This window comes from Lepisosteus oculatus, chromosome 25 (genome assembly GCF_040954835.1).
Source record: "Lepisosteus oculatus isolate fLepOcu1 chromosome 25, fLepOcu1.hap2, whole genome shotgun sequence".
In the NCBI taxonomy this organism is placed as follows: Eukaryota; Metazoa; Chordata; class Actinopteri; order Semionotiformes; family Lepisosteidae; genus Lepisosteus; species Lepisosteus oculatus.
Window position 1 is genome coordinate 5,439,485 of NC_090720.1, and position 25,737 is coordinate 5,465,221.

Below are 25,737 nucleotides of genomic sequence, written 5' to 3' on the forward strand. Positions count from 1 at the left end.
CAGACACCTGGAGAAAACCCACACAGACACAGGGAGATCATGAAACTTTGCACAGAAGGCAACTTGGGGCACAATTTAAAGCCATGACCTAAGAACTGTGAGGCAGTGAGGTTTACTGCTACACCACCTTGCCACACATTTGGAACCTTTTATCATCATGACTTACATTGATAGTTAAACTACCATATAGATTTTTACTGTTAAACTCTGCCTTTCAAGTAACTTTTTTCCTTGTCACTGCAAGAAAACACAGGATGCCTTGGAGAAAACATCTGAATATTAAAAAAAAAACAAAAAAGAAAGAAACAGCTTATGCACATCCATAATCCTTTCTATTCAGTTACTGAATTAGAATTGTTATAGATTTGGGGGTGCCAATATATACGGTATATGAACACTTTCATAATACTACACTATGCAAATAGTATGCTAAGAGATGAGTTTGTTTTAAACTGTCCAATTATGTCAGTGACATTTCTAGATAAAATTGCCAGATTACTGAAAGATATTGAATTTGTTTTTTTCTGTCTTTGCTAAGAACTTTGGTTCTCTAAATACCGTGCAGTGTCAATGATTTTAACAGTTTTATTAATTTAATTATTAGTCAGCTGTACTGATGTTTCATTTGAGCAAACCACACCTGCAGAATGTTGAACAAAACCTGGTTGTAACTATTAGACCTTAGACTATTAATAATGTAGGATGTTTTCATATGTATGTTTTATGAGGTCCATTTAGAGTGCTCATCGGATTGGCTGCACAACTTTCATCTCTGTCAGGAGATGAAGACCTAAGGAAATGTATTATCGCCATAGATGGGTCGCTGATGTGAAAGTTTTTAATCCATCATAAAAATCAGTATTAAAAAAAGTAATTTGTTAAAAAATCTTGACCCATTAAATGTTGGGATGCATTTGCCAGTGTTTCACATTCATGTGAGACATGAAGCAACATTACCCTGGGCTTTCATTGTGACCAGCCTCTCGGCAGATGGTGTGTGACAATAAGGGAACATAAAGTAGGTTTATGTTCACAGGCTAGTATCTTATTGATCTGGGGATCTCATCCTGGCTTTTCTTACAGGATGCCATAGAATCTGCTTCAACAATGTGTTGGGTTAGCTTCTTCCAAACTCCCATGACCCTTTTCCTAACAAATGCCTCTTGTTTTTTTCAGTCCTAACTATCCCTCTTTTTCGTTTTCACTTGTTTCACCTTAGGTTCTTGATTCCTAGCTCATCACAATGCAGTCCCCAGCATTGACTTGCTTCACGAATGTGAATGCTTTTCTGGATTTGAATATAAAAGTTCTCTCTTCCCCTCTTAGTCATCTCTATTTAAGGCTAAAGAGATTGAGTTCTGTTAAGGCTGGTAATTAACCTTGTCAGCCTCCTTTGAACTGATTCCAGAGCATCACAGTTCCTTTTATTGCAATGTGAGCTTCCTCTCTGTGCTTTCAGACCCTTCTCAGTAGGTATTTGTGAACACTTACCTGGGTGCCACTCAGGGTTGAGTCTATGCCAGGGACAGCTGCCAGGCTGGGTCATTTTGGGCTGTGCTGTGCATTGGAAATGTACTCTCGGTAGATAACTTGAGGACACTGTGGTCTCTTAGCTTGTGATTCAATGTGAGCCTTAGACTGCTCTTGGCTTTTATATTAGCAAGATGCAGCTTATCTCACACCAGGGCCAGTTTTTCCAGAAGTCAATTAACCTACCAGTATGTTTTTGGATTGTGGGAGGAAACTGGAGAACCTGGAGGAAAAAAACTACATAAAAAAGCACAAAGATATCACCCCAGCTCTGGAATTGAACCCAGGTCCCCAACGCTGTAAGGCAGCAATGCTAACTACTGTGCCATCACACCATCTGAAAATAACTTTGTGTATGGTATTTATTAGGATGCATTCTCCTGTGGCAGTTTTTTATGTCCTTGTACTGTAATGTTCCTGCACTTGTCTGTCATTCTGTGCCTTATTTTATGTCTTTACCACAGTTTTGGTACACATTTCTAGCTGCAATACAGTTTCAATAATGTACCTGGTTTGTGCCATGATGGGACCGTATGCATGCCTGGAAGACAGCAGAGTATTTCACAGTTTTACCCTCAGATTAGACTGGAACCAGTGCAGCACTGTAAAGATTTAAAAGAACAAACTCCATGCAAAAACACTTTTCTACAAAAGGCTATTATATTGGTAAGCTGGGAAATAAATCAAAGTTGTTTGACATAAATAAGTCTAGTTTTGCATTAGCATTTTCTACTGTATTTGTAATGTAATTAAGTCTTTGTAATGATTCAGGCCCTAGACATATAAATGTCTAATCTTGACAAACCACCCTGTGTTTAAACAGTACTAGATAATATATGCATCTGCACAGTTCAATGAAGGTATTTAAACCTAATTTAAACATGAGCACTCATTAACTGTTTGTATCTGAGAATCCCCTCTCTTTATAATCAGTTTCATTGATTCAGTATTTGTCAAGGGATTTAGGACTCTTATTTCTCAAATCCCTTTGCACAAATGTATTCTTTCTCTTAAAACACACCTCGGTAATAAACCCTAGTGGGAACCCTTTAGAGAACTCTCATTTCAATTCTCTACACTTCTCTTAAAGCTGCAGCTGCCTTTAGGGACAGTGATTAAACTGTACTCATTCGTTCATATTTCCATTGTGTGCTCTAATGCTACATCGCTACAGTAACTCATGCTGTTTGCTGACAAACCCACCTGTTGTGTTTCTCTGACAGGATCGTGACAGCTCTGGGGCCACTATCCTGCACTTGGCAGCTCGATTTGGCCACCATGAGATCACAGACTGGCTTCTTAAGAGCGGGGAAGGAGACCCTACTGTGGCCACGGACACAGGGGCCCTGCCCGTCCACTATGCAGCGGCCAAAGGCGATCTCCCCTCACTCCGACTGCTTCTGGGGGACAGCCCAAGGTAAGGGTGGAACAGCAGGACAGGACCGCCTCCTCCAGAGGGGAGGTCTTTACTGTCCCTGGAAGGGTTATGCTGAGTGTTCGAGTCATTTGTTCATTGAAGGCACTTAGGAAAAGTGCTTTGTTTTGCAAAACTGCCCATGCGTTGCGAGCTAATTTTGGCCTGTAAACTGCTGGATGCACAACATTCACCTGTTGGTGCAGGATTTAGTCTGCATCTGTATCTACCTGAGCCTTATTCATCCCAGCCTTTCAGAAATGAAAATCTCTTTAATTCGCACTTTCATATCTCTTGGATTGGCCAAACAAAATCATGTTGGACATTTTTGGCTTATCTTATACTTCATATCATGTAAACCAGATGTATGTTTTCATTTCTAATGGTTATTTTAATAATGGAATTGATTTGGAACAGATTTTTTGTTTGATTTTGTATATGAGATTGTCTTTCTGAATCTGCTTCATGTTCAATGCATATACTGTATCTTATCTTGTATTTCTAATCAAGAGATAGGGCTTAATAGGTGACTGGGTGGACTTTCAGGTGCTATTATCAGCTGCTAATGTTTTTTAGATATTAATTTGACGTGAGACTTTAAAGCAGAACGTGGTGCTTTCTACCCATTACAAGTTTTTTGTTTTATATTGCTTGCCAGATAAACCTGCCCTCTGTATACCTATTGTCACTTCCTGGTAACACCTTTCTCCTTATTGGCTTTTGATAGCCTGTGTTAGTGATAGCCTCAGCACAGGTATGCATAAAAAGCCCCTTCTAGCATTGCGAATAAAACTGCCCACAGACAGATCCTTATTGGCAAGTACTTGAGGACTGATCTATGAATTATTCTTGTTAGATGTGGCAATTCACATTGTATTCCATCTCACAGTGACTGTATAGAATAAGAGTAAAGGAAAGTTGTGTTAAAATTATTTTGCTTTCACAAGCAATGGCAGAATAAACAAAATAGCCCCCATCTCTCACAAGCCCTTTTGTTTAGTACTTTATTTCAGGTTTCAAAATGTTTTTTTTTCATGTAACAATTCATATCACCCGTGCAGTTCTAACATACTGTTAAATATGATAAAACCAGACAAATAATGAATGGTTTTATTCTCAAAACCCGTGCTTTTAAAATGTTGAAAAATGTCTGACAAAATATTTTTTCTGGCATAGACAATTTCTCTTGTTTTTCATCAAACATAACTCCATTGAAGACTCAAATTTACATCTGCAATCTCTATAGGGGAGATTTGTACTAACCTGTTGCCATATATGAGAAATCCTCTCTTCCTCCTGCCTGTGTCCGGATTGTTAGTGCAGAGCCTGTGTCTGCTAGTTGACAGAATTATTGCCTCATGGGACTTCTGCTGCAAATTGCCCCCTGTCCAGGGGGATTGTGTTGTATGGCGATAACACAGCAGCCTTTGTTCATTTATCATGATAATGTAAATGAACCAGTGTGTCTGGTGATAGAAAGATTTATGGGATGGGTGAGAGGTGCTTGGTTTTTTTCCATAGTCTCATGTGGTCATACAATGATTGAAAAAGTCTAATCACCAATGTGAGGCAAGACAAACTATCAGGAACAGTAGGTATAAAAAGGTTCACTGAACATAATCAAGATTGGTTTTATAAAGTGCTCTTTAGCTACCATAGGTCGCGAACGTCATCTGTGGGATGTTGGCCGGAGTCTGAAGTCGTCTTAGTCGTTGTCTTTTTTTCTATCTTATGGAAGGAAAGGGGGCGGTGTGGTGGCTCTGTGGCCAAGGATGTGTGTCTCGTGGAGAGCATGTCGGGGTATGCAAAAAGACAAATTCCAACAAAGTGATCTTGTGTGCTTAAGTGCTTCCTGCAATCCTGCCCATTGCACATCAGTTTAAGCACATAATAAAAGTATGAACGCAATTTAGAAAATTAGCATTTTCTAAAATATAATTTATATATATATAGTGCTGATTCTGTGAAGAGTGATTGACTTCTTGGCTGCTAAAACAGAGGCCAGGAGTCAGCCCATGTCATGCCGCTAGTTCATCTTATGCCAGCGGCTATATCGCCCTGCAAGTCGCAACTGGCATCTCACTGAAGTTGAGCAGTTGTGAGATCTCCTGGGAAAGCTAAGGTTGCTGCTGGAAGTGGTGTTAGTGGGACCAGTAGGGGGCGCTCACCCTGCAGTCTGTGTGGGTCCTAATGCCCCAGTAAAGTGATGGGGACACTCTACTGCAAAGACGGCACCGTCTTTCAGATGATATGTCTTCTGACTCTCCATAGTCATTAAAAATCCTAATAATCCCCCTCTATGAACTGGCTTCATCACTCTGCTCTCCTCCCCACTGAGAGCTGATGTGTGGTGAGCGTTCTGTTGCACTATGGCTGCCGTCACATCATCCAGGTGGATGCTGCACATTGGTGTTGGATGGGAGACCCCATTACCTGTAAAGTGCTTTGAGTGGAGTATCCAGAAACATGCTATATACCTGTAAGGAATTATCATCTTCTTTCAGTAGACTGTCTGAAGCACAAGCCTGCAAGGCCAAGCAACACTGTAGCCTGTCAGTCGGCAAGGGCTATCACTAGGCTGTGTTTTGCTTTGGCTGGATGAGGAATTATTCCTTTGCATGGATTTGCTACTTGGAAGACTGAATTTTATTTTATTTTCATTTATGTACTCACTGTATACTGGGATTTAGACACGCACTGGCTGACCAAAATGTTATTAACCACAAACTGAATTAATAGGCTCTTCCAGAGGCAGGGGGAATGTGGTTGGCTAAGAAATGAGAAAGACTTCTATCATTTTCCCTGGTCAGGAGACTATTTAAAAATCCAGATCTGAATAAAAACTGCTGTAACTGGCATAAGCTCAGTCCAATCCCACACAGTCACCCTCAACAGATCTCAACTGAGAGCACTAGTGGTAGGAGAATGAGATGTGATTGGGTTACAATTAATTGAGAACCTTGTAAACGAGAATGTAGGTCACTTCCTGTGCAAACTGTTCAAGCCGAGCAAATTGATCAGTCCTAAAATCCTCGCCAGTGATCGCATGAGTGAGTGATACTACACATTAAACTGTATCTTCCATAGAACTGCGAATGTACAGTGTTTTACTCATCATGCCTGGCAAGCTCCAAATTAATGAAAACTCAGTCCTTTATACATTCTATAACCAGTCTAATATTGAGCTTTTCTAGAGTAACATTTAACTGAGCTATCAACAGGTCTAAATGTATATCATATGGTGATGATAGTTGGGTGTGTGATAAAAATGTTAGTCAGTAACTTGCTATGTAATTAGACTCTATTATTTTTTTAAATTGTCCAATTTTTAAAGTAGGTGTTTTTCAGAGCATGTCCTACAGAAATGAAGAGGATATACAGTATAGCACCCTGTAGTTCAGGTGGGGAGCTGCGTCAGCATGCGTAGGCTGCAAAGGAACAAGTAATAGGTTTATTCCGTGCTGGAAAAAAAGAAGAAAGAAAACAACGTTTCGGCCGTGGAGCCTTCTTCAGGTGTGTCAAGGTGTGTCACACACCTGAAGAAGGCTCCATGGCCGAAACGTTGTGTTCTCTTTCTACTTTTTTTCAGCATGGAATAAACCTATTACTTGTTCCATAGCACCCTGTAGTTTACTTGCAGTGCTCCAAAGCCAGCAAAGCCCTGTGGTTTCCACAGAGGTGCAGAACTGCTGAAAGTTTAATCAGGCAAGGGGATGGGGCAGCACTGTAGGGTCCTTTCAGCCACCAGGATTGTTTATCCCGGGTGCCATGGTTACAAAATGTAGCTAACCAGTCATAAACTAATAAGGGAAAACAAAGACTGGTGAATAAAGGGCAGCTCTCTAGTACTCCCCTGTATTGTCTTAGGAGATGCTGGTACAGCCAAGATAACAGACCTCTTGAGAAGCCCAGTACACCACACAAATATATAGCTTAATAGGTGACAAGCACTAAAACATTTAAAGAGGAGAAAAAAGGCACTAAAGTATAACTTTAAAAGAACAGGTACATTTATGTGACACTAACTTGTATCCTCATGGCACAACACTTTCTAAGTTTTTCACCACCTGTCTTCTTAATTTTGACTGTGTGATTAAGGCAGCCTTAAGAGGTTTCTTCTACAGAGTTTGTTTCATCTTCACTCTAAGTGCATCAGTTTGCTTTTCAGACTCCTGGTTGTGCTTTTTATTTAGTAGTTGCTAGTTTTCTCTAGGCAAGAGCATGCAAAAATTCTGTTCTTTACTCAAGCTTTTACTGCAGACCTCAGCAAGTAATCATTGTAGCAGAAAATAATTATCCCTGTGAGTCAGGCATCTGTTATTCCCTGTATGCCAGTATAGTCTTTTTTCCTCAATGTAATCGTGCTTAGAAGTATATAGAATAAAAAGTTAAAAGGTTCATAGCACTTAAAACCTGTAGCTACACTGGTTACAGGAAAGTGTGTTTATGAGTACTTTATGAGCTCTCCAAATGATCAAATGACCAGTGAATAGTTTTTTTTATTTCTGATGAAACAGTTGTTGGCAGTTTCATGATTTTAGTCAGGTAATCACTTGATATGTATCTTATGACAAAGGGGCAGTTTTAATGCATCTGTTTTTAGAAAATCTGTGCAACTTCTGCAGGTCCAGGTCCTGCAGGGCATTTATTGTATCTCATCTCCATCTTATAAAAACAGAGTTCGAATTTTAAAGAAGCTACAAAGGGACCTTTATGCATTTGCTAGAATTATCGTGGCTTTAGGTAAATAATATTATGGAGTTTGTCAGATAGATTAAAGATTAATCAAACACTTGTGCGAGATAAGTGACCATTACCAATTTAGAGTAGTGTTTTATGGTATGTTCTGCAAATATGTTTTCCATTTTTAACAAGAATTTTCTATTATTATATAATCTTGTTTTCTTGGAAAGATAAATGGGATTATGTGATTGTACTGTTTGTAAGGTGGCAAATTTGCTGCCTGTTCACAATGAGGTTCCCAGCAAGATTAGACTTTTTCCCAGTGAATTCTAAGTGGCCATTAATGCGACACTACAAGGAATGCTGATGACATGATTTACTCTTTTCTCCTCCATTAAGATGCTTTATATCACTGGAGCATTCTGAATACAGAGTTATCAGGTTGTACATGGGGTGAATGTCTTTTCTGAAGAAGAAAAAAAGATTTACCGCTCCGCAATTAGTGTGAGATTTATGTAAAGGTGACTGAAAAGATTGTGCAGATGCACACATTATTTCCTTAAAGAGGTCAGATTGTGGTTCTTCAGATAACAACCATAGAATGCAAATTCATTGATTTTCATTAGGGCTGTCTGTGAGATAAAAGTGAATTTTATGTCTTTTGTTCTATGAAGGAAGGAGTTATGCAATCAATTAGTGCAGCTTAAAAGCTTTACCAGGGGATATAATTACACAGCAGGGTAAGGGGAAGTTCAGGCTTGGACAGCCATAAACATCTGAACTTGTTGCAGACCTCTCCTCTAACACTGGTGGGTACAATAAGCATGATAGGGTCCAGATGAAAATTTTCCATAAGGGCTGTTAGCAAGGAGGCTAACATATCCCCCCCCCCCACCTCCCACACCTTTTTACTGAACCTTGTGGCTTGTTTAACTGGTGGTGCTCAGCAAAAGCAGGCCGCCAGAGGCATCCTGCGATTCAGTAAGTGAACTCAGGTGCAGCAGAAGAGGAGTCCTGATGGGAGCTGCAGGCTTGCATTTTTAGAAATCAAAACGGAGCTCTCAGCCAGCACTATTACATTAACACTGCTTCATACTGAGTGAATCTGGTTTCTCCCCAAAACGGGTATTTCCAAAAATCCTACAGGTACCCAAAATTGTAGATCTAAAAATAAACCAGCTCAGAGAAAAAAAAAAACATTACAAACTGAGACACTACATGCACCCGAAAGCACAGAGCACTGTCAGCTGATTGTAAGCAAAAATCAGTTCTAAAAATACTTTTTTATGTTTACATGTACTCATGAATCAGAAGCTAGACTGTATCTGAATTAGCTTTGCTATCTGATTTGTAGCTTTCTAATAATAAAAGCCCTAAAATAAAAATATTTTATAAATGTTTTCATTAGCATATGTTAGATAATGTGTTTCCTTCATTTTAGTTCTCAGACCATCTAGTATATTTAAATAAATACGATTTTTGTCATGTAAAAACATGCTTTTAGGTGTTTATTGGATGTCTTGCAAAGACAATATGATTGAGATCATGTGCTGCAGTGCATCTAACCAGTACGAATTGGAGAACAGCTGAATCTGACCTGTAATTCACCTTTTTACTGTTGTCCAAGGTTTGACTGAAATTGACATCATACAGTAGTGTCCCTCAACAAGGCTGACAGTTGTCCTTGCTTTGGTGGACTCTGTTCAATGTTAACCATTTTGGTTAATTTCAAAAGCAGCTTTTCCAAAGTGTTGGGAAGCCTATTCATTTGTCTTTGCCTGAACAGTGAGACAAAAGCCAATATTAAGCTGTTTGAACCCCCTCCAAATATTGAAATGGTCATCCACAGTAGTCTATTTCCCTGCAGTCAATTTCCATCTGATGACCTTCTGCATTTGAAATTACTGTGAAGTTTGTTTGTTACGCTATATTTTTACTGTCCCCAGTAGTTAAAGGTTACTGGAGCTCACAGATGATTCTGCATCCATTTGTACTAAAGTCATCTAAATAGCCGTGTAGGTTAATCTTTTTATTTAGCCTAGTTACTTAATTATTCAAACAGGAAAAAGACAATGAGGCCTAATTCTTTTATCTGACTCAAATTTAATAAGATATGCATCTAAAAAAACATTCCTGATAGTTAAGATAAGATAAAATGTGCTTCCTTTTAATTACACCCCCGTAAGAAAGATAGAAAGTTCACCGTTTCTTGCACAGAACTGTTGCTGAAAATATCACTTCATAAGATGCTCCATTTAGTCTCTTGGGAAGTGTGGAACCCAATGCCAGCAGCAATTTAATCAATGATTGCGCAGTAAGGAATAATGAAGGAATGTGCATCTTTGAGGTTCTTAAAAGGCATTTTGCTTTTGCTTGCTGCAAAAGACATCTTCTCACACCAGGAGTGGCAGCAGTGCTACAGGTCTGTGTTTCATCCTCTTGGTGGTTCTGCTCCTGGAAACAAATAAAAGTAGATGCCAGCTTGTTTCCTGGAGTGCCTTGGCCCTAGTGTCTGTGTCTGTGCCTGAATCCTGGGCCTCTGTCCTCAGTGTGTGCAGCCTAGTACCTGCCTGGCTCAGTTACCCTCATGAATCATTCAGACGTCTGCCCACTTCCTGATGACAGAGCTGCGGATTAAGTGCCCTTCCTGGCTGAAATATTAAACACCTGGCTGTTTTTATTAGGAACGTTTCCTTTCCGTCCGTCCTGCTGTTAGAAGCAATGGCTTTCATGAGCACGCCTGTAGGCAGGGACGAAACGGATGTTGTCTGCAAGAATTGTGTGACTCCCTTTTGCTTTAACCTGGTTTTCCAGAGTCCTACATTCACCAAAAAAGAGCAGCCTGTTTTGAACACGGCGAATCATCAGACAAGACTGCATAAAGATCTACAGGAAGTGGCATGTGTGCCATTCCAATAGTGTGGCAAGGCAGTGCTGTTGTGCTCTGGGATACATAAGCTTTCAGCAGGTCTCTTGAGCTTGCTTTCACCTTCAAGAAGTTCCTACTCATCAATCATCTTAGTATTTTTACATCTTTTAGAATGCCTGTCCTCAGTTCTCCCAGGAAAGGATTGTCTCGTGAAAGAAAATGTATTTAAGTAATTGCATTTAATAACTCTGGGAGTACACTGTCCCCTAGTGTTCTAATCAGTTTACTTTGGTATATTCAACTCTGTAAAGAGATCATTCATCCATTTTCTAACCATTTCATCCATTTTCTAACCATTTCTTCTAATTCACAGTCATGGGGGATCAGAGTATCCAGGCAGGCATGGGCACACAGGGTACACCCTGGACAGGATGCCAGTCCATTACAGGGCAAACACACAGACACGCACACCAGGGCCAGTTTCCCAAGTAGCGTGTCTCTGGACTGTGGGAGGAAACCAGAGCACCGAGAGGAAACCCACATGGAGAACATACAAAACACGCAGCCAGTACCCTGGGTCAGGAATTCAACCCAGAGCCCCATCACTGTGAACCCTATAAACTCCAGCACCCCTGGAGCAGCTGGGGTTAAGGGCGTTGCTCAGGGGCCCAACAGAATAGGATTCCTCTGCCAGCCACAGGATACGAACCGGCAACCTTCCAGCCACAGGCGCAGATCCTGAGCCACAGAGCCACCACTCCACCACCACTCTACTTATAGCAATAGTAGCTCAGCACTAGTTCCTGGAACTAGAAACAAGAAAATTGTAAAGGTGAAATAATAAAACAGACCCACACAGATCACTAGTACATCTTGCAGTTTCTTTAGTTTTCTGTCAAGGTTTTGTTTGGTGGTTCCGAAATAAATGTGACGTGACATAAAAGACAAGGAATTTGCAAACGTATTTGCGTCTACAGACAAGACGCAAAACACTCAGACTTACTGTATACACTCTATTACTCTGCTATACAGAAGAGGTGTGAGTTTCAGAACTGAAACCTTTACAAACTTAATAATGAACACTGATAAACCCCACTACACTCACATAGATGCAAATCATTATGTGGGAAAAGCATGTCCAGTACCTGACAGGTTTCTGTTCACCATGAGAAGACTTTTATGTTCAGGACTCTTTTTCTTAAGTGATAATTCATCCAACCATATATCCTATGCTAGGTCGCAGGGGGGTGCTGGAGCCTATCCTGTGAGCATAAGTGATAATTATTTTAAATACATATTTTTAAAATTTTGTTCATAAAAGGGATTCTGTTTAATGTCATCTAAGTGCAATGTTCATACTTTAAACATTTGTACTAAGGATTTCTTTAATACCCAAACATGCATTGTTGAAGGCATTAACAGGATCAAGCTGAAATGCAAAGGCTTGACCTCATTAGCCTGGTGTGAAAGTGAGGATCTTTTCTAGGTTAATAAAAATAGTCCAGTGATTGGTTATTTCCTTTTTCCTCTCTCGCGTGTCACTGGTACTCCTAAGCCACCAGCAGGGGGTCCACCTCTGGAGCCTGGAATCTGAATCTCCTTATCTGAGACATTGCTAACTTGACAGTCAGTGTCCAAATAAAGCTGAGCCTTATAAGATTACTCCCTGACCTCCCACTGTGACTGCAGCATCTGGGAGGGAGGGTGTCATCACTGGGCAGCCTGGGAGAGAGAGAGGCAGCTTTCCAAGCCCATTGATGCCAGGCAGCAAAGTCCCCTGATCTAATAGTGATGATTTATGTGGGTCTTTAACAAATAATTTGTATGGCGGATCATCAATTTTCACGCCCATTTTAAAATCGAAAAAAAAATCATTAAAAACATATTGGCATTGGGTGTGTCCCCCACACAAAAAGCCAAAGTAGCTGTTGACCATATGCTGTCATTTAACAAAGATGGCTTTTTGAAATCATATTTGCACACCAAAGTGCAGTTTCATCAAATTATCATGTCTCCTCATTTTAAACTTCTACCTCCTTTTTGGTTCTTTCAGTGTAGTCAATGCCCAAACGAAGAATGGTGCCACGCCCCTTTACCTGGCTTGTCAGGAGGGTCACCTGGATGTTGTCCAATACCTGGTGAAGGACTGCGGTGCAGACCCTCGCATTAGGGCCAATGATGGGATGACAGCTCTGCATGCCGCTGCCCAGATGGGACACAGTACTGTCATAGCCTGGCTGGTAAGACACCGTTCTATTTATTGGACTGGCACCCTCACACTTGCCCATCTCACTGCGATCGCAATCACCTGTATCAATCCCCATCCTCTCATCACTTTCACACAGAATCATTTTCGAGAGCTTCACATCGAGCTAACGGCATAGGAAGATAACAGAGCAAGAGTTTTGAGGGCAGGGGTTGATCAACACTCCCATGTTTACACTGTGCATAAAGCAACAAATAATGTATTTCTTATTGCGGTGAAAAAAGCTCAATAGGTGTTCATGCATGAACAGTTAAACATATGCTAGCCACATGATCTCCAAGCCATGTTTCTCAGTGCCTTGATCTGACTTTGTACTAACTGAAATGTGAGTTGAAATGGCAGTGAAGAGACTCAGCATATCAGAACCTACTCCGAGCTATTGTACATACAGACAAATATAAATCCATAGGTCATTTGGCAGCTGTTGGGATCTTGTATTCCTACATTGTAAACATACGTATCCTGCACAGATGTTGTCCGAGTGAGACTAATTAGGTCAATGTGATATGTAATCTCTAATGCACAGACACCATTACCTCTCCTGCATATCTTTCTATGGTTTTGCCCTTTCTTGGGTCTCTGTGAGCAACACCATTCCTATAACACTTTAGGGAAAAGTCCTGAATTCAAGCCCTTGTATTTATTTTAGTTGATTGCATTAGAAAGCATTTTGAAAAGAAGGGAAAGAGACAGGCGAGCACTGGCGCAGTGGTTAGCAGTGCTCAGACCCTGGGTTCAGCTACAGACCTGGGGTGCGATCTGCATGGATCGGATATGTTCTCCCCATGTTTGCGGGGGTCTCCTCCAGGTGCTGTTGTTTCTTCCCTCGATCCAAAACCATCCTGGCAGGTTAATTGGTTTCTGGGAAATTTGGCCCTGGCGTGAGTGTGTGTGTGTGTGTCCTGTGGTGGACTGACGTCCCGTCCGGGTGGTACCCGGCCTTGTGCCCGCTGCTCGCCAGTAGAAGCCGTTGGAAAATGAATCATAGGAAGTTGCTGCCCCTTGCGTGCGGTGATTATTTTTTTTTCTTTTTCTTTGCCGTTCCGTTCCCCCGCGTCCAGATGAGCTTCACAGACATCAGCCTGATGGACCGGGACAGCGATGGGGCCACTGCCATGCACTTTGCTGCCAGCCGCGGTCACACCAAGGTCCTGAGCTGGCTGCTGCTCCACGGAGGGGAGATCACCTGCGACAACTGGGGCGGGACCCCCCTGCACGACGCAGCGGAGAATGGGGAGCTGGAGGTGAGCTTCAGCGCGTTGACTCCGTGCACCATTCATTCGGCATCTTTTTTTTGTTGGTTTCTACCTGGAATCCAACTCTTATTTTAAATGCTGTGCTTTTCTGGCTGTAGTAGCTCTCCTTTCTTGTCTTTGGTTGGATAGAGTATGCCATTCAGCCGTCAACAATAAACTAAAGGACACCGGTAAAATATAGGGGGGATTGCATTACCGGCTGATAACCAGAGGCACGTCTTTACACAGAGGGTGGTGGGAGTGTGCAACGAGCTACCCAGCCGTGTTGTGGAAGCCCATACCTGTCTTCGTTCAAGAAAGAACTGCATGCCCTCCTAAGATCAATTAGCTGCTGGTAACTAAACAAGTTTAATAGGCTGCAAATGAGACGAGGGCACTCAGCCCTTCTTGTGTTGCAGGAAAAAAAAACACTTAGACCCTTGATCGTTTTTATTTTTCTCTTTGTTTTTATACTGGAAAGCAGACAGCCTCCGGCGAAACCTGGCAGGGAGGAGTCAGTTTAGAAGAAGAAATGGAAATATATGAGTTGAAAGCACCTAGTACTTTCTTGTGAGGTGCATGAACCTGTATACTGTGGCCTTGAGCTGGCAGGTTCTGTGGTTTGGTTTCGTATTACAGTAATAGGATTATTTGGAGAATGTGTTCAAGATCTAATTCTCCGAGGATGTCGATGTCCTGCACAGCCCACTGCTGGATGATAGCAGGGTGAGACCTGTGGAATTCAGATTCTGGCTGTCACTTGTGCCCTTCTCCTGGCGCCTTTGAAAATGGATTTGTGTTTTATTTCCAATTTTTACATCCTGTAAAAGGTGTTTTCTCGATTTGTTTCACTTTATAGGGTTCTGAGCTGTGTTGGTTTAGTGAATGAGTGCTGTAAAAACACAACAGGACTCGTATATCTGTGGTATGATTCCAATGAACCAATGGAAATATCAATCTGGCATTAACATTGTTATCACTATAGAGTTATACTGTCTGTGACGGTGTTGTCTGTGCCTTTCCACGGCAGTGTTGCCAGATTCTGGTGGTCAACGGAGTGGACCTGGGTATCGGAGACCACGATGGCTACTCGGCAGCAGACCTTGCTGACTACAATGGACACAGCCAGTGTGCCAAGTACCTGCGTACAGTGGAAAACATGGTGAGTGAGGCCTACAGCCTGCCAAGATCCACAGTCTGAGCACCTGGCCATTCCTATCCTTCCTTGTGGCATCCAGATGTACCTGTCAGCTTCCTGGGTTCAAGCGGGAGTCGTGTTCCATCAATCAGGACACGGGTAACGTGATCATGAAGCCTGGTCAAGCCAGAATAATACAGTAGGACATACTGGTTTAGGTCAGTCAGCGTGAAGTGACGTTATCCTCTAAATCTCTAATGCAAATTCTTTGTTGCCACAAAGCTTTCAAAATGACCGGGCAATAAAATACCCTCTAACCTCTTTTTATTCAGAATGACCATTTATATAGGTCGTTTTGTTTTCTTTTGATGTGCTTTAACTTTGTTCAACATCATATAGTAGCTTTATAGATGTTTTTTATCTGTTGAACAGGTTATATTTAGAATAAATGATAATAATAGTATATGTGATATAGTACAGTATATATGTTTGCATGCTTCTGGATATGTTGTATTTTTCACAAGGGCAGGAACGAGCTGATTGCACCTCCTCTGTAGAAGGGAGGTGTTATGCTCCGTTTCTGAAATAGTACAAGTCCGTGTTCCTGATCATGTGCTTCTGTGCATTGTGCTCATAAATTCTCAATTTTCTTCAGAGCACATTTCTTTCAGCCCCCCTGCCCTGCCTGCAATCAAGCCAACAGGTCTTTCTAATTATAAGAAGTCTAAATATAAGAAGGTGGCAGAGGTGGCTGAGCAGAACAGTACTGCAGTTCCAGGCCCAGGCTTATTTTCCTCTGACCTGTATTTTTATCTCTCTAACTCTGGGGAGGTTGGGAACATTTGTTCCGTACCCGGGAGATCAGTGGAGAAGAGTGTTATTTTTTTCTGGAGCTTAGAGGATGTGCGGCAGAACTAGAGGGGAGATGGGGAAGAGTTGTAAAATCCAGCCCTCTCTGGTCTGATCTGGAGCTGTTGGCAGAGATCGGGATCAAGATGGGAGTCAGTAACGTAAGGAGCGGTTTTATTGAGCTATCTGTGCTTTCCTTCTTAGTTTATTGTGGCGTTGAAGCTGTGAGGCTGAGGAGTGTTTACTACAGACCTGAACTGTGTTACTGCTGACGGAGGAAGGAGTTTCTAGCACCGCTCAGCTGGGATAATTAAAACGAGAGCTACTACCATCTGATAAACATCAAGGGGGAAAATGCTTAATTTACTCTCTTAACTGCACTGCAGTACTTCGAATCGAGGCTAAAGCTCAGACATGGTTTAACAGCATGGAGTCTGTTTATGCGCAGACTATGTAGTTCTGTCTTCTTACTTCAGTGGACAAGGAATTAGCAGAACAGTCTTACATCCGACACTGAAAAGTCAGAAAGGCTGGTGGCCTTAAATACAGCTTGTGGCAAAGTGAAACAGATGTCAGTTTGTGTTTGATTATCAAGTGCTCATAAAGACCAGGTGGGGAAAAAGAGTAGATGAGGTTACATCAGGAAGTGTGACATACAGTCAGGTTGACTAAAAGGTTTCATCTTTTGATTTAACAGTTACATCTTCTAATACGGTCAATGAATAGCACAATATATCACTGAGAACTGTAATAAAATAACAGATTACAATGCTATTTTCAATGTAAATGAAAAGGCCACACAATGTACTGTGCTTTTAGTGTTCTGTGTGCTTTGGCATCTTGTGTATAAAATGTAGTGAAACCTGATTCACAGGTGCAATCGCGTTATAATGCAGAGTACAGAGGTCAGAGTCATATATTTAGATCAGAGCCTCTGTGTCTGGGACTAGGTCATAGAATGTAGAATAGGTTGTACAAAGAACATTCTCAAAATAGGGTTTAATAAAGAAGAACAGGTTTAATTTCAGTGTAATTACTCTGGACCAGAAGATAATCTGTACCAAAGCACATGTTCAATTAACCCTTGTTCTGAAGTGATGGCTTGACAAACTTAACCATACTCAGGTATGCTGTTTCTGACACCAAAAGTGATATTTATGGAGGTCTTTGCGATTACATTATAAATTGATACGTCTTGCATCATGGGTACTAGTTTTACAGAGAGCTGCTCTTTGATATGTTTTAAGGGCAGATCAAAACTGTTCTTCCTGCCACAGATAGCACTCAGGCACCTGATCCCTATATCCAAAACTTCATGTGAAGATCACCAAGACAACTGATCTTAGAAAATCACATGGCACAGTTAAAAAACACTTTGCTTAGGCCCAGACTTCACACAGGAAGTTCAAATCTGGTGGATGTCATTAACTCGGACTGGGATTCCTAAGTGCCGAGACATGATTGGCTGTGCACCACTGGGGGATTCTCTGGTGAGCAGCAGTGACCTGCCAGGCACCTGCAGGCTGGCTGTGATGTCAGCGGGAGATGTCACAGCTCCAGTCCAATGGTCATTAACTCTCCTGTTAGTGCACAGTGGAGCTCGCCACATGTAAAATGACAGGTGGCTGAGCAGGTGGGTGTGTCTCATTCTCTCCCAAGTTATTGCTGGATAATTAACCTTAAAACAACCAGGATGTGTACAGACAAGGTATATAATGATGACAAATAAGTGGTGATGCCAAAATAAAAAAGCATAGATGGAGAATAGACTTTAAAGCCCAGTTCATATATATGTTTGTGTAGCTTGTCCCCCACTGAGATTTGATCTCCCAGCCACCTCAATTTACCACACACAGCAGTGAATTCTGCTTCTTTAAAATGCTGGCCTCCCATCAAGACTTGGGAGGTTCCTAGAGGGCTGTATTATAACAACAGCTCCAATCTCAAATTCCTGAGAGGTTATAATATTGTCAGGCTTTAAACACATTTGTGCTGTAAAAGCTAAGAAGGGGGTACAGTCTTCTACTTGACTACAACACATTTATCCTGGTAATGGCATTGGTGAGTACGTGACCAGTGAATTGGCCATTTCATACTTCTGACCTGTGTGACTCATGGGCTGTCCTTGTTACCCCCGACAGAGTGTGGAGCACCGTGTCCTGTCCCGGGACCCCTCGGCTGACCTAGAGTACAAGCAGCCCGACTCCGGCCATTCTTCCCCCAACACCACCAGGTCCTCCCACGTCCAGCCAGCCCGATCTGGCATGGGCTCGCCTTCCAGCACCCTGTCCAACTACGACTCCTGTACCTCCAGTCAGTCCAGCACGGGGGAGAAGAGGAGCGTGGTCACTGCAGGTCAGCGTCCGGCTCCCGTGTGCGCGGAGTCCACAGAGCTGGGCGGAGATTATGCCTCTCGCATCCTATGGGCGTGTTTGAGATACAACGAGGTCATTTTTCCATCTCAGACAAATAACCTAAAATACACTGTCCAATGCAGAAAAAGAGAGCTACACATTTTAACATTTTAAACGGTGATCTGAACCCTGGTATCAAATGTTGAAGAGGGCTTTTTGATGACTTCCTTGACTTTCTGCAGGGGGTTTTAACGTCAAAGCCTAGAGCGCCAGTCTGTATCTGTTTTTCTGGGTTGCTAACGTCGAGACTATGACACTGGGGCCGGAGGCGTTTTTTGGATGAGACGCCATGTGTTGCCCATTGTCACAAAACAATAGGAGAAACCCCCCACGTCCGTTGGAGAGGAAACAATTCCATATGGCTCGTTGTGTTTAATGTGTTGTTGTTGCTTCCTTGCTCTGTGAAAAGACAGGCATTGCCATCTAGTGGTGAGATTTAAACCTGCATGTGCTGTGCCCTTGGCTTCTCAGGTTTTCCTGAAAATTCAGGTTTGTCACTGATCAATGTTCACTTACTATTCACTTTAGTCTCTAACAACATTTTTGATTTGAACATCATAATGTAAGTGTTTCTAAAGTGTAAATGTTTGTCATTGCTTGCAGTTTTAATGGATTTGTCTCTGGTTTCTTGATAGCAAAGACTTTGTTGCAGCATGGCTGAAGGGTAGATAATAGATCATTTACATATCTGAGCCTCACCAGATCAGAGATGATCACAGTTTCCATTGAGTTAATTGGTGGAGAGAGCACAATTCTTCCCCTTTGATGGTAAACTGTTTCACACAGCAATGTTCCCCACTTACACAGCTGGATGGACAGGAGCAGCTGGAGTCAAGATCCTCAAGAATGTCTGCAGCATTAATAATATAATAATAATTAATAATTGCTTACACTTATATAGCGCTTTACTGGACACTCCACTCAAAGCGCTTTACAGGTAATGGGGACTCCCCTCCACCACCACCAATGTGCAGCCCCACCTTGACCACATGGACTCAAACCTACAACCTTCTAGTCATGACTTACCCACTATGCCATGCCACCCCCATAACGAGGACAGGACTTATAAATCAAGGTTATTTCCACCAGCATGATGCTTCATTTACAGGGTGTTCTAAAGTTTGTTTTTATTAAAAATTCCAAACATTTTCAAATGTGTATTTTGAAATGTTGTCAGACGATCAGAGATTTTAGGGTTCAAGCTGAATTGAGTTTTTTTTTGTTGATATTACAAAAATAATATAAAATAACCAGTAGCACAAGACTCATTAGACACAAAACAATCATGCATGAAAAAAACATTCTTGTGCATCTTGAGGTGGCTCAGCACGGATCGTCCAAAATGAGCTGTGTGCGATCGCTTGTCTTGGGAGACGTGTGAATTGCTCCATGAATGTATTTTAGGGCCTTCGGGAACGGCCATCTCAGACATGCAGACCTACATGGACATGCTGAATCCAGATACGGGAGCCGGGACCCAGAAGAAAGAGGTGTTGATCGCAGCCCCCCCTCCTCCTCCTCCGGATTTCCCTCCCCCTCCCCCTCCCCCTGACTCCTCCAGCGTGCCCCCTCCCCCACCCAGCTACCCTGCGCCCAGCCCCCCTGACGACTCGTCCTCTGCCGAGATCTACCTGAAAGTGAAGAGCAACCTGCGGCACGTGGAGAAAGAGGTGAGATCACCTTGCACCCTGCGCCCCCCCGCGCCCTCGGCCCTGCACCCCAACACACTTTCAGCTCTGCAGCCCCTCACATGCTCAGCCCTGCACCCCCATTTTCATGCAGCCCTGTGCCCCCACACATCCTTAGCTTTGCACCCCCACACGCCTTGAGCCCTGCGCCCACACTTGCAGCACTGCACCCCCACACACTTGCAGTGCTGAAGTACCCTTCAGCTCTCCACACTTGCCTTAATCAACATCTCAGTGTGTCGTACCGTACCTCCAGAAACCAATGACGTACTGTACCATTTGTTTGCAATGTGACAGATCGATTAGCTGGAAGTCATAATTAGTCCATCATTGTTTTCCTTCACCTGAGATTTTACAGCGGTATTTCTGTTTGGACTCAAAGGTCATATTGTGCTTAGTGGAAACCACCTTGGGGAAAATGAATACCTATGTAATACCTTACACTTATATAGCTCTTTTCTGGACACTCCACTCAAAGAGCTTTACAGGTAATGGGGATCCCCTCCACCATCACCAATGTGCAGCCCCACCTGGATGATGTGACGGCGGCCGTAGTGCGCCAGTATGCTCCCCACATATCAGCTCTCATTGGGGAGGAGAACAGAATGATGAAGATTCATAGATGGAGATTATTATGAGTTCATGAGATGTAAAGGCCAAGTGGAAATTTGGCCAGGACACCAGGGTAACACCACTACTCTTTTCGAAAAACACTATGGGATTTTTAATGACCACAGGGAGTCAGGACCTTGGTTTTATGTCTCATCTGAAATATAGCACCTTTTTTACAGTCTGTAAAGTCACTGTAGCACCTAGTGTAGAAATGCACCAGGCACACAAAGTGAACCCTGCTCTTATGTAAGCATATTTGCATAGTGAAGGTGTTGGCAGTGAAGCAGAATTTCTAGCAGCAAACACATTTAAAAAAATAGTAATTGTTTTGTTTAAAAACTATTTGCTTTTAAATTAATTGTGTGTTTCAACAAGTTGCACTTATTACATTTACACGCTGCTCAGTTCTAGTTTAGCTGTGTTGCCTGGCACATCTCTTGAACAAATAGAGGGAAACAAGCCTTTGACTACTGTTTATTCTGCAGTGCAGCTGACCTGGTAATAACCCTCACACTGTTAATCTCTGCATCCATCAGACCACGACTGCAAAGACATTTTGAGGACTAGAATAAACTTGAGGGAAATCGGTGGGGTGAAATGACATGGATTCCCAAAGGGATTAGGAACAGGAATGCTGGGTAGTCAGCTGGGGTTTTGTTAACTAATCACTTTGGTGGCTGCACAGTCAAACAATGTCCTTTGCTTTTGCTAGTGTCTGTAGGTGAATAAATGAGGAGCCAAACAATGTGGTAATTGTGCCCTTTCGCTAATGAGGATCTTCATTGCCAGAGAGGTTTGCACTGAGGCCTGTGATGGCCAGACCTTTAATTTCTTTAATTGCTGTGTGAGGAGGCTCTGAAGGGCACAAGTCCAGATTTTTTTAAAGCAACTTAAAATTGCAAAAGTGCAACACATTGGAGATAGGCGACCAAGTATAGTTTTCATGCCTTCACCTGATATCAGATGTCCTTGCATTTCTGAATCTTTGGAAATTGAGATCATCTGCAATATGATGCAACAAAAAATATATAAAGATGATGACTGTTGCTCCTTGTTAATGATCATGCAGTAAACCTTTTATAAACTTCTTTCCTATATTCTCAACACACTGAACTTTAAAGAATGGAGGAAAAAAACTTGTAAACAATGTCAGAAAAAATACAAAAGAACCACACAGAATCCTTTAAGGTATACTAGACAATACACACCGAAAATCTATGTGGGTTTAAACATGAGATTTGAAAATACAATTGAGTTTCGGAGCTCCTGATTTTGCATTGTACTCTGCAGTGAAATACTCTTCACTGTACGGGTGTACAGGAAGCCAGAACAGGGATTTTAAAACAGAGGTTATATACTGTATACTGTATATGTCAGAATGAGACCCAATGAGAAAACTGCTACTTTCGAACATGCTGGGGTGTGTGTAATGTGTTCTTTGATAACGCAGCAAGCTGGACATTGCAGTAGTCCAGCCAAGATGAAGTACAAATACGTTTCAATATTCAGTTGCCCATCACAGAATAAACATTTTTTTTGTTAAAAATTAACAGTTTTGTGTATTTGTGTAAAATCGCAGAATTACAGCAGTTCTGGAGATAAGGGTCCATGCTCCTCTGACTGGACAAATAAAGGAGTGGGTTTCCAGGTGAAAGGTCAATCCCTATGTGCATGTTCTATCTACTCCATGTAGATTTAGTAGATTTTTTTAGTAGAAAGCTCACAGGAGTAACACAAGAGCTTTTTTCATTATAAGAAATGGTTCTAGATAAGCATTGCAATATTCAGACGAAAAACATCAGTCCTCTTTCTATTTCCCTTTCTGAAAAGTGGATATTATTGTAAAAAATATAAAAGACATTTGTGGCACTTGATCTGCAGTAGAAAAGAGTGGTAATTATGTGCTTAAAATGGAAAATTGTCTATTCGGAATAGACCTTTTTTTAAACAAAATTACATTTAGCCCGTTGATTTCTGTGTTATTTATGAAAAATCAATTGGTGCAAAATGCTGCTCATTTTTAAAAAGGTTCTGGCGTGGAAATTTGCTTTGCAAGAGCAGAGCATTTCTTCGGCAGCCCATGTGAGCGGAGTTCCAGGCTGTGCGGTTGTGTAAGAGAGCTGGGTGCGTGCGCACACGTGCGTGCGTGAGTGAGTGTGTGTACAGTATGTGTGTGGTGAGGTCCTGAGGGAAGGGTTTTAATTAAGAGGAGCCTCCGGGGCCCAACCTCCCACCTGCGACTAGGCCCAGGTAACAATCCCTGAGCTGCCACTCATTAACAATTAAACAGTCCTCCAGCTCTCTGGGACACAAAGAGATACTGTTAATTGAGTCCGATGAAGGAGAGGAGAAAGCTCTGGAACAAAGGCACAGCAACAATGCAGGGAAAGACAATATGTCCACACCACAACAGAATGATGGTCTCCCTGAGAGGCTCCGCTGAGAGAGCTTTCTAGAAATAAAACAGTTCTGGTATGAGGCTGCTCCTGAACTATATAAGCTAAGCTGTATACCGTGTACTAAATGATCAGTACTGAGATAATTAACCGCTACTTCAACTGAGTGTGCCTGAAGATAAAATGAGCACCAGAAATGCGTTTTTCCAAAGGTCGCCTTGCCCTTTTTGTAATTGAAATATAAGTTAAATTTGTTAGTGGTTTCATTTCCATAAACAGCCTTTGCTTGCGTCATTCGTTTCTCCTAATTATTAAACTGTGTTACGAGTGCATCTTTGTTAGATAATGTGCTTAGAAGTAAATAAAAGATATTTGTATGAAGCCCACAAGCCTGAATTTTTCACAACATGCATGGAGAAGCTATAAAAAGCTCTGTGAGCATTTTAGTGACACAATGGACTAACTAGGATATTCTCCTGCACTCCTGCTTAATGTTGGCTGTTACTTGTTCATTCCAACCCTTCTCTCCCCATGTAAGACCTGTGCAGAACATTCAGAAGTTGTTCTGCTCTATGCCAAACCCAGCTGCATAATAAGTGGGATTCGGTGCAGTTTACACTTCCACCAATCTGGAATGGAAATATCCAGGAGGTGTAGGTTTTTCGCATCCTTAAATGGACGACAGACTATTGGAGAATTTTACTAGGTGCTAGTAGAATATGTCAAGGGCTCCCAACTGACTCAACAGGGAAAGATACTCACTCCATGTGCAGGTTGAGGTCTTTACCCCAGATGTTGTGGGTTAGAATGCAGGTCTATTCATTTGCACACTGTGACCGGGCCTCTTCTTGTCACAGCACATAAAGGGTTAAGTACAACCAGGGACAGAGGTAATGGTCAGCCTGGAATCTTTGAACTCCCAGCAAAAGAGTATCCCCTGCGAGCACCCAGGCACCTCCAGGCTCAGTGTGACCTCAGTGAGGGACGTACTTCTCCAATCAGCACCGAACCTCCTGTCCATCACTGGTGGTGTCAGAAGACCCGGAGGGTAATGGGGTGTGCCGCAGAGAAGCTTGTCAGGACTTCCCCATTCTCTTAACACTTTCATAAACTGAATTAATCATCGTATTGTTGCAGTTGTATCAGCGTTTCACCATATTGTGGCCTTTATTGTCTTATATTATAAAAGTATAAAGCCGGGATATTCTGTGATTCTAAGGAATCTTTGCATTAGGTTTTCATTGTTTTGTCACAGTCTAGTATTCTACAGCACAGTGAAGCCAGGGTGTAGGTATAAGAATATACAGTGGAAGCAGTGTAAAGTGTTAATGTGTTAATCATAACCACAATGAAATACGTGAAAATATTGTGACAAAAATGTCCTGGAAAATGTTCAGTAGGACTGGGTATGACACCAAATGATTGTGGCTGGGCAGAGCAATGTATAAAGAAGGAAAGTGAGTGATATGAGTCACAGTCTACATTACAAATCTGTCTAAAAATATTATTTTTTCTGGTTTTGTTTTCTGTTAAGATATAAGGGTTAAAATAATCAATAATGAATAGTTGTCTTAATCTTTATAATATACTTATGTACTTACGGAGTTGTGAGAAAGTTGTGAATGTGCACCCTGGTTGATCTCTTTCTGTTTATTTCTGTGCAGAATGTGCTCTACTGTAGTTAAAATGATTCTCAGTGGTGTTGCATATAAAATAAGAAATGTGCAGTTTATTGACAAACTGACACAGGTTTAATGACTAGTTTGCTGGCAAAACCTTCCCTTTACCACAGTAAAATGCTACAGTTGTGTTAACTGAAAATAGCCAATGCCCTTTTCAAATGGAAAGTTTGTACATCTCTACAAAGAGCCGCAAAATCCCTTTGCCACAGGGACTTGAGTTCCTCCAGCCCTGCTCTTTACTGAACTGCTTTGCATGTGAGTGGCAGAACCCTGCAGCCCTGCGATTGGCAGGCTGAGACCAGTGACATCATGGTGCCGCGATGTGATAGGTGTACTTTATTGATGAAGGGCCTGAGTAAAGTGAGAGGGCAGGTAGAGTGACACAGGTATCAGGGACCAGAGATCTGGTAACACCTGGGCTTGCAGCACTGCTGGGCTTTTGTTCTGCTGTTTCAGCACGGGGGATTGAGGGGAGACAGGAAGCAGAGAAGGTAAGGGAGAAAATGAGCTTTCAGAGCTGCTACTCGGCTAAGAGAGATCTTACTTTTGCCCATTAGTTTGCAAACCACAGTAGTCAAAATTAGCACAGGTTAGGAAATGTTTTTTTGCTGCCCGTTTTAGTAGAAAATACCTGATATGAATATATCTGAAAGTATTTCCACTGTTCATTTGTTCAGCCGTTTGCTTTTGTTTTTAGCTTCAGCGTTGTGACCCACAAGAATTTCTTTAACTAGATGTCATGTAAATGTTTAGGTGAGAAACTGAAATTGAAGCATTTGGCCAAAGTGTCATCAGCATCCTGTGCAAGGACATTGACAGGACATTTGTGATTTAGCCTAGCTGCTTTTTTCTTTATCCACAACTTTTAATGTGAAAACTTCACGTGACTTTTGCAAAACCTGACTTGGCATCATGAATCCAGTTAAAATTATGAATTAAACTGAAACGAGTACTGTATTTT

At 41.9% G+C, this 25,737-nt stretch overlaps 1 protein-coding gene across 3 annotated transcripts in view; it reads left to right on the forward strand.

Moving 5' to 3' along the window:
- espn (espin) overlaps positions 1–25,737 on the forward strand; it is a 62,587-nt gene that overhangs the window by 3,670 nt on the left and 33,180 nt on the right. For all 3 annotated transcript variants that reach the window (XM_015337278.2, XM_015337279.2, XM_015337280.2), the window contains exons 3-8: positions 2,754–2,947; positions 12,550–12,736; positions 13,824–14,006; positions 15,028–15,159; positions 18,126–18,339; positions 19,803–20,068. In XM_015337278.2, coding sequence (XP_015192764.1) covers positions 2,754–2,947; positions 12,550–12,736; positions 13,824–14,006; positions 15,028–15,159; positions 18,126–18,339; positions 19,803–20,068 — 1,176 coding nt within the window. The remainder of the gene's footprint in view (positions 1–2,753; positions 2,948–12,549; positions 12,737–13,823; positions 14,007–15,027; positions 15,160–18,125; positions 18,340–19,802; positions 20,069–25,737) is intronic.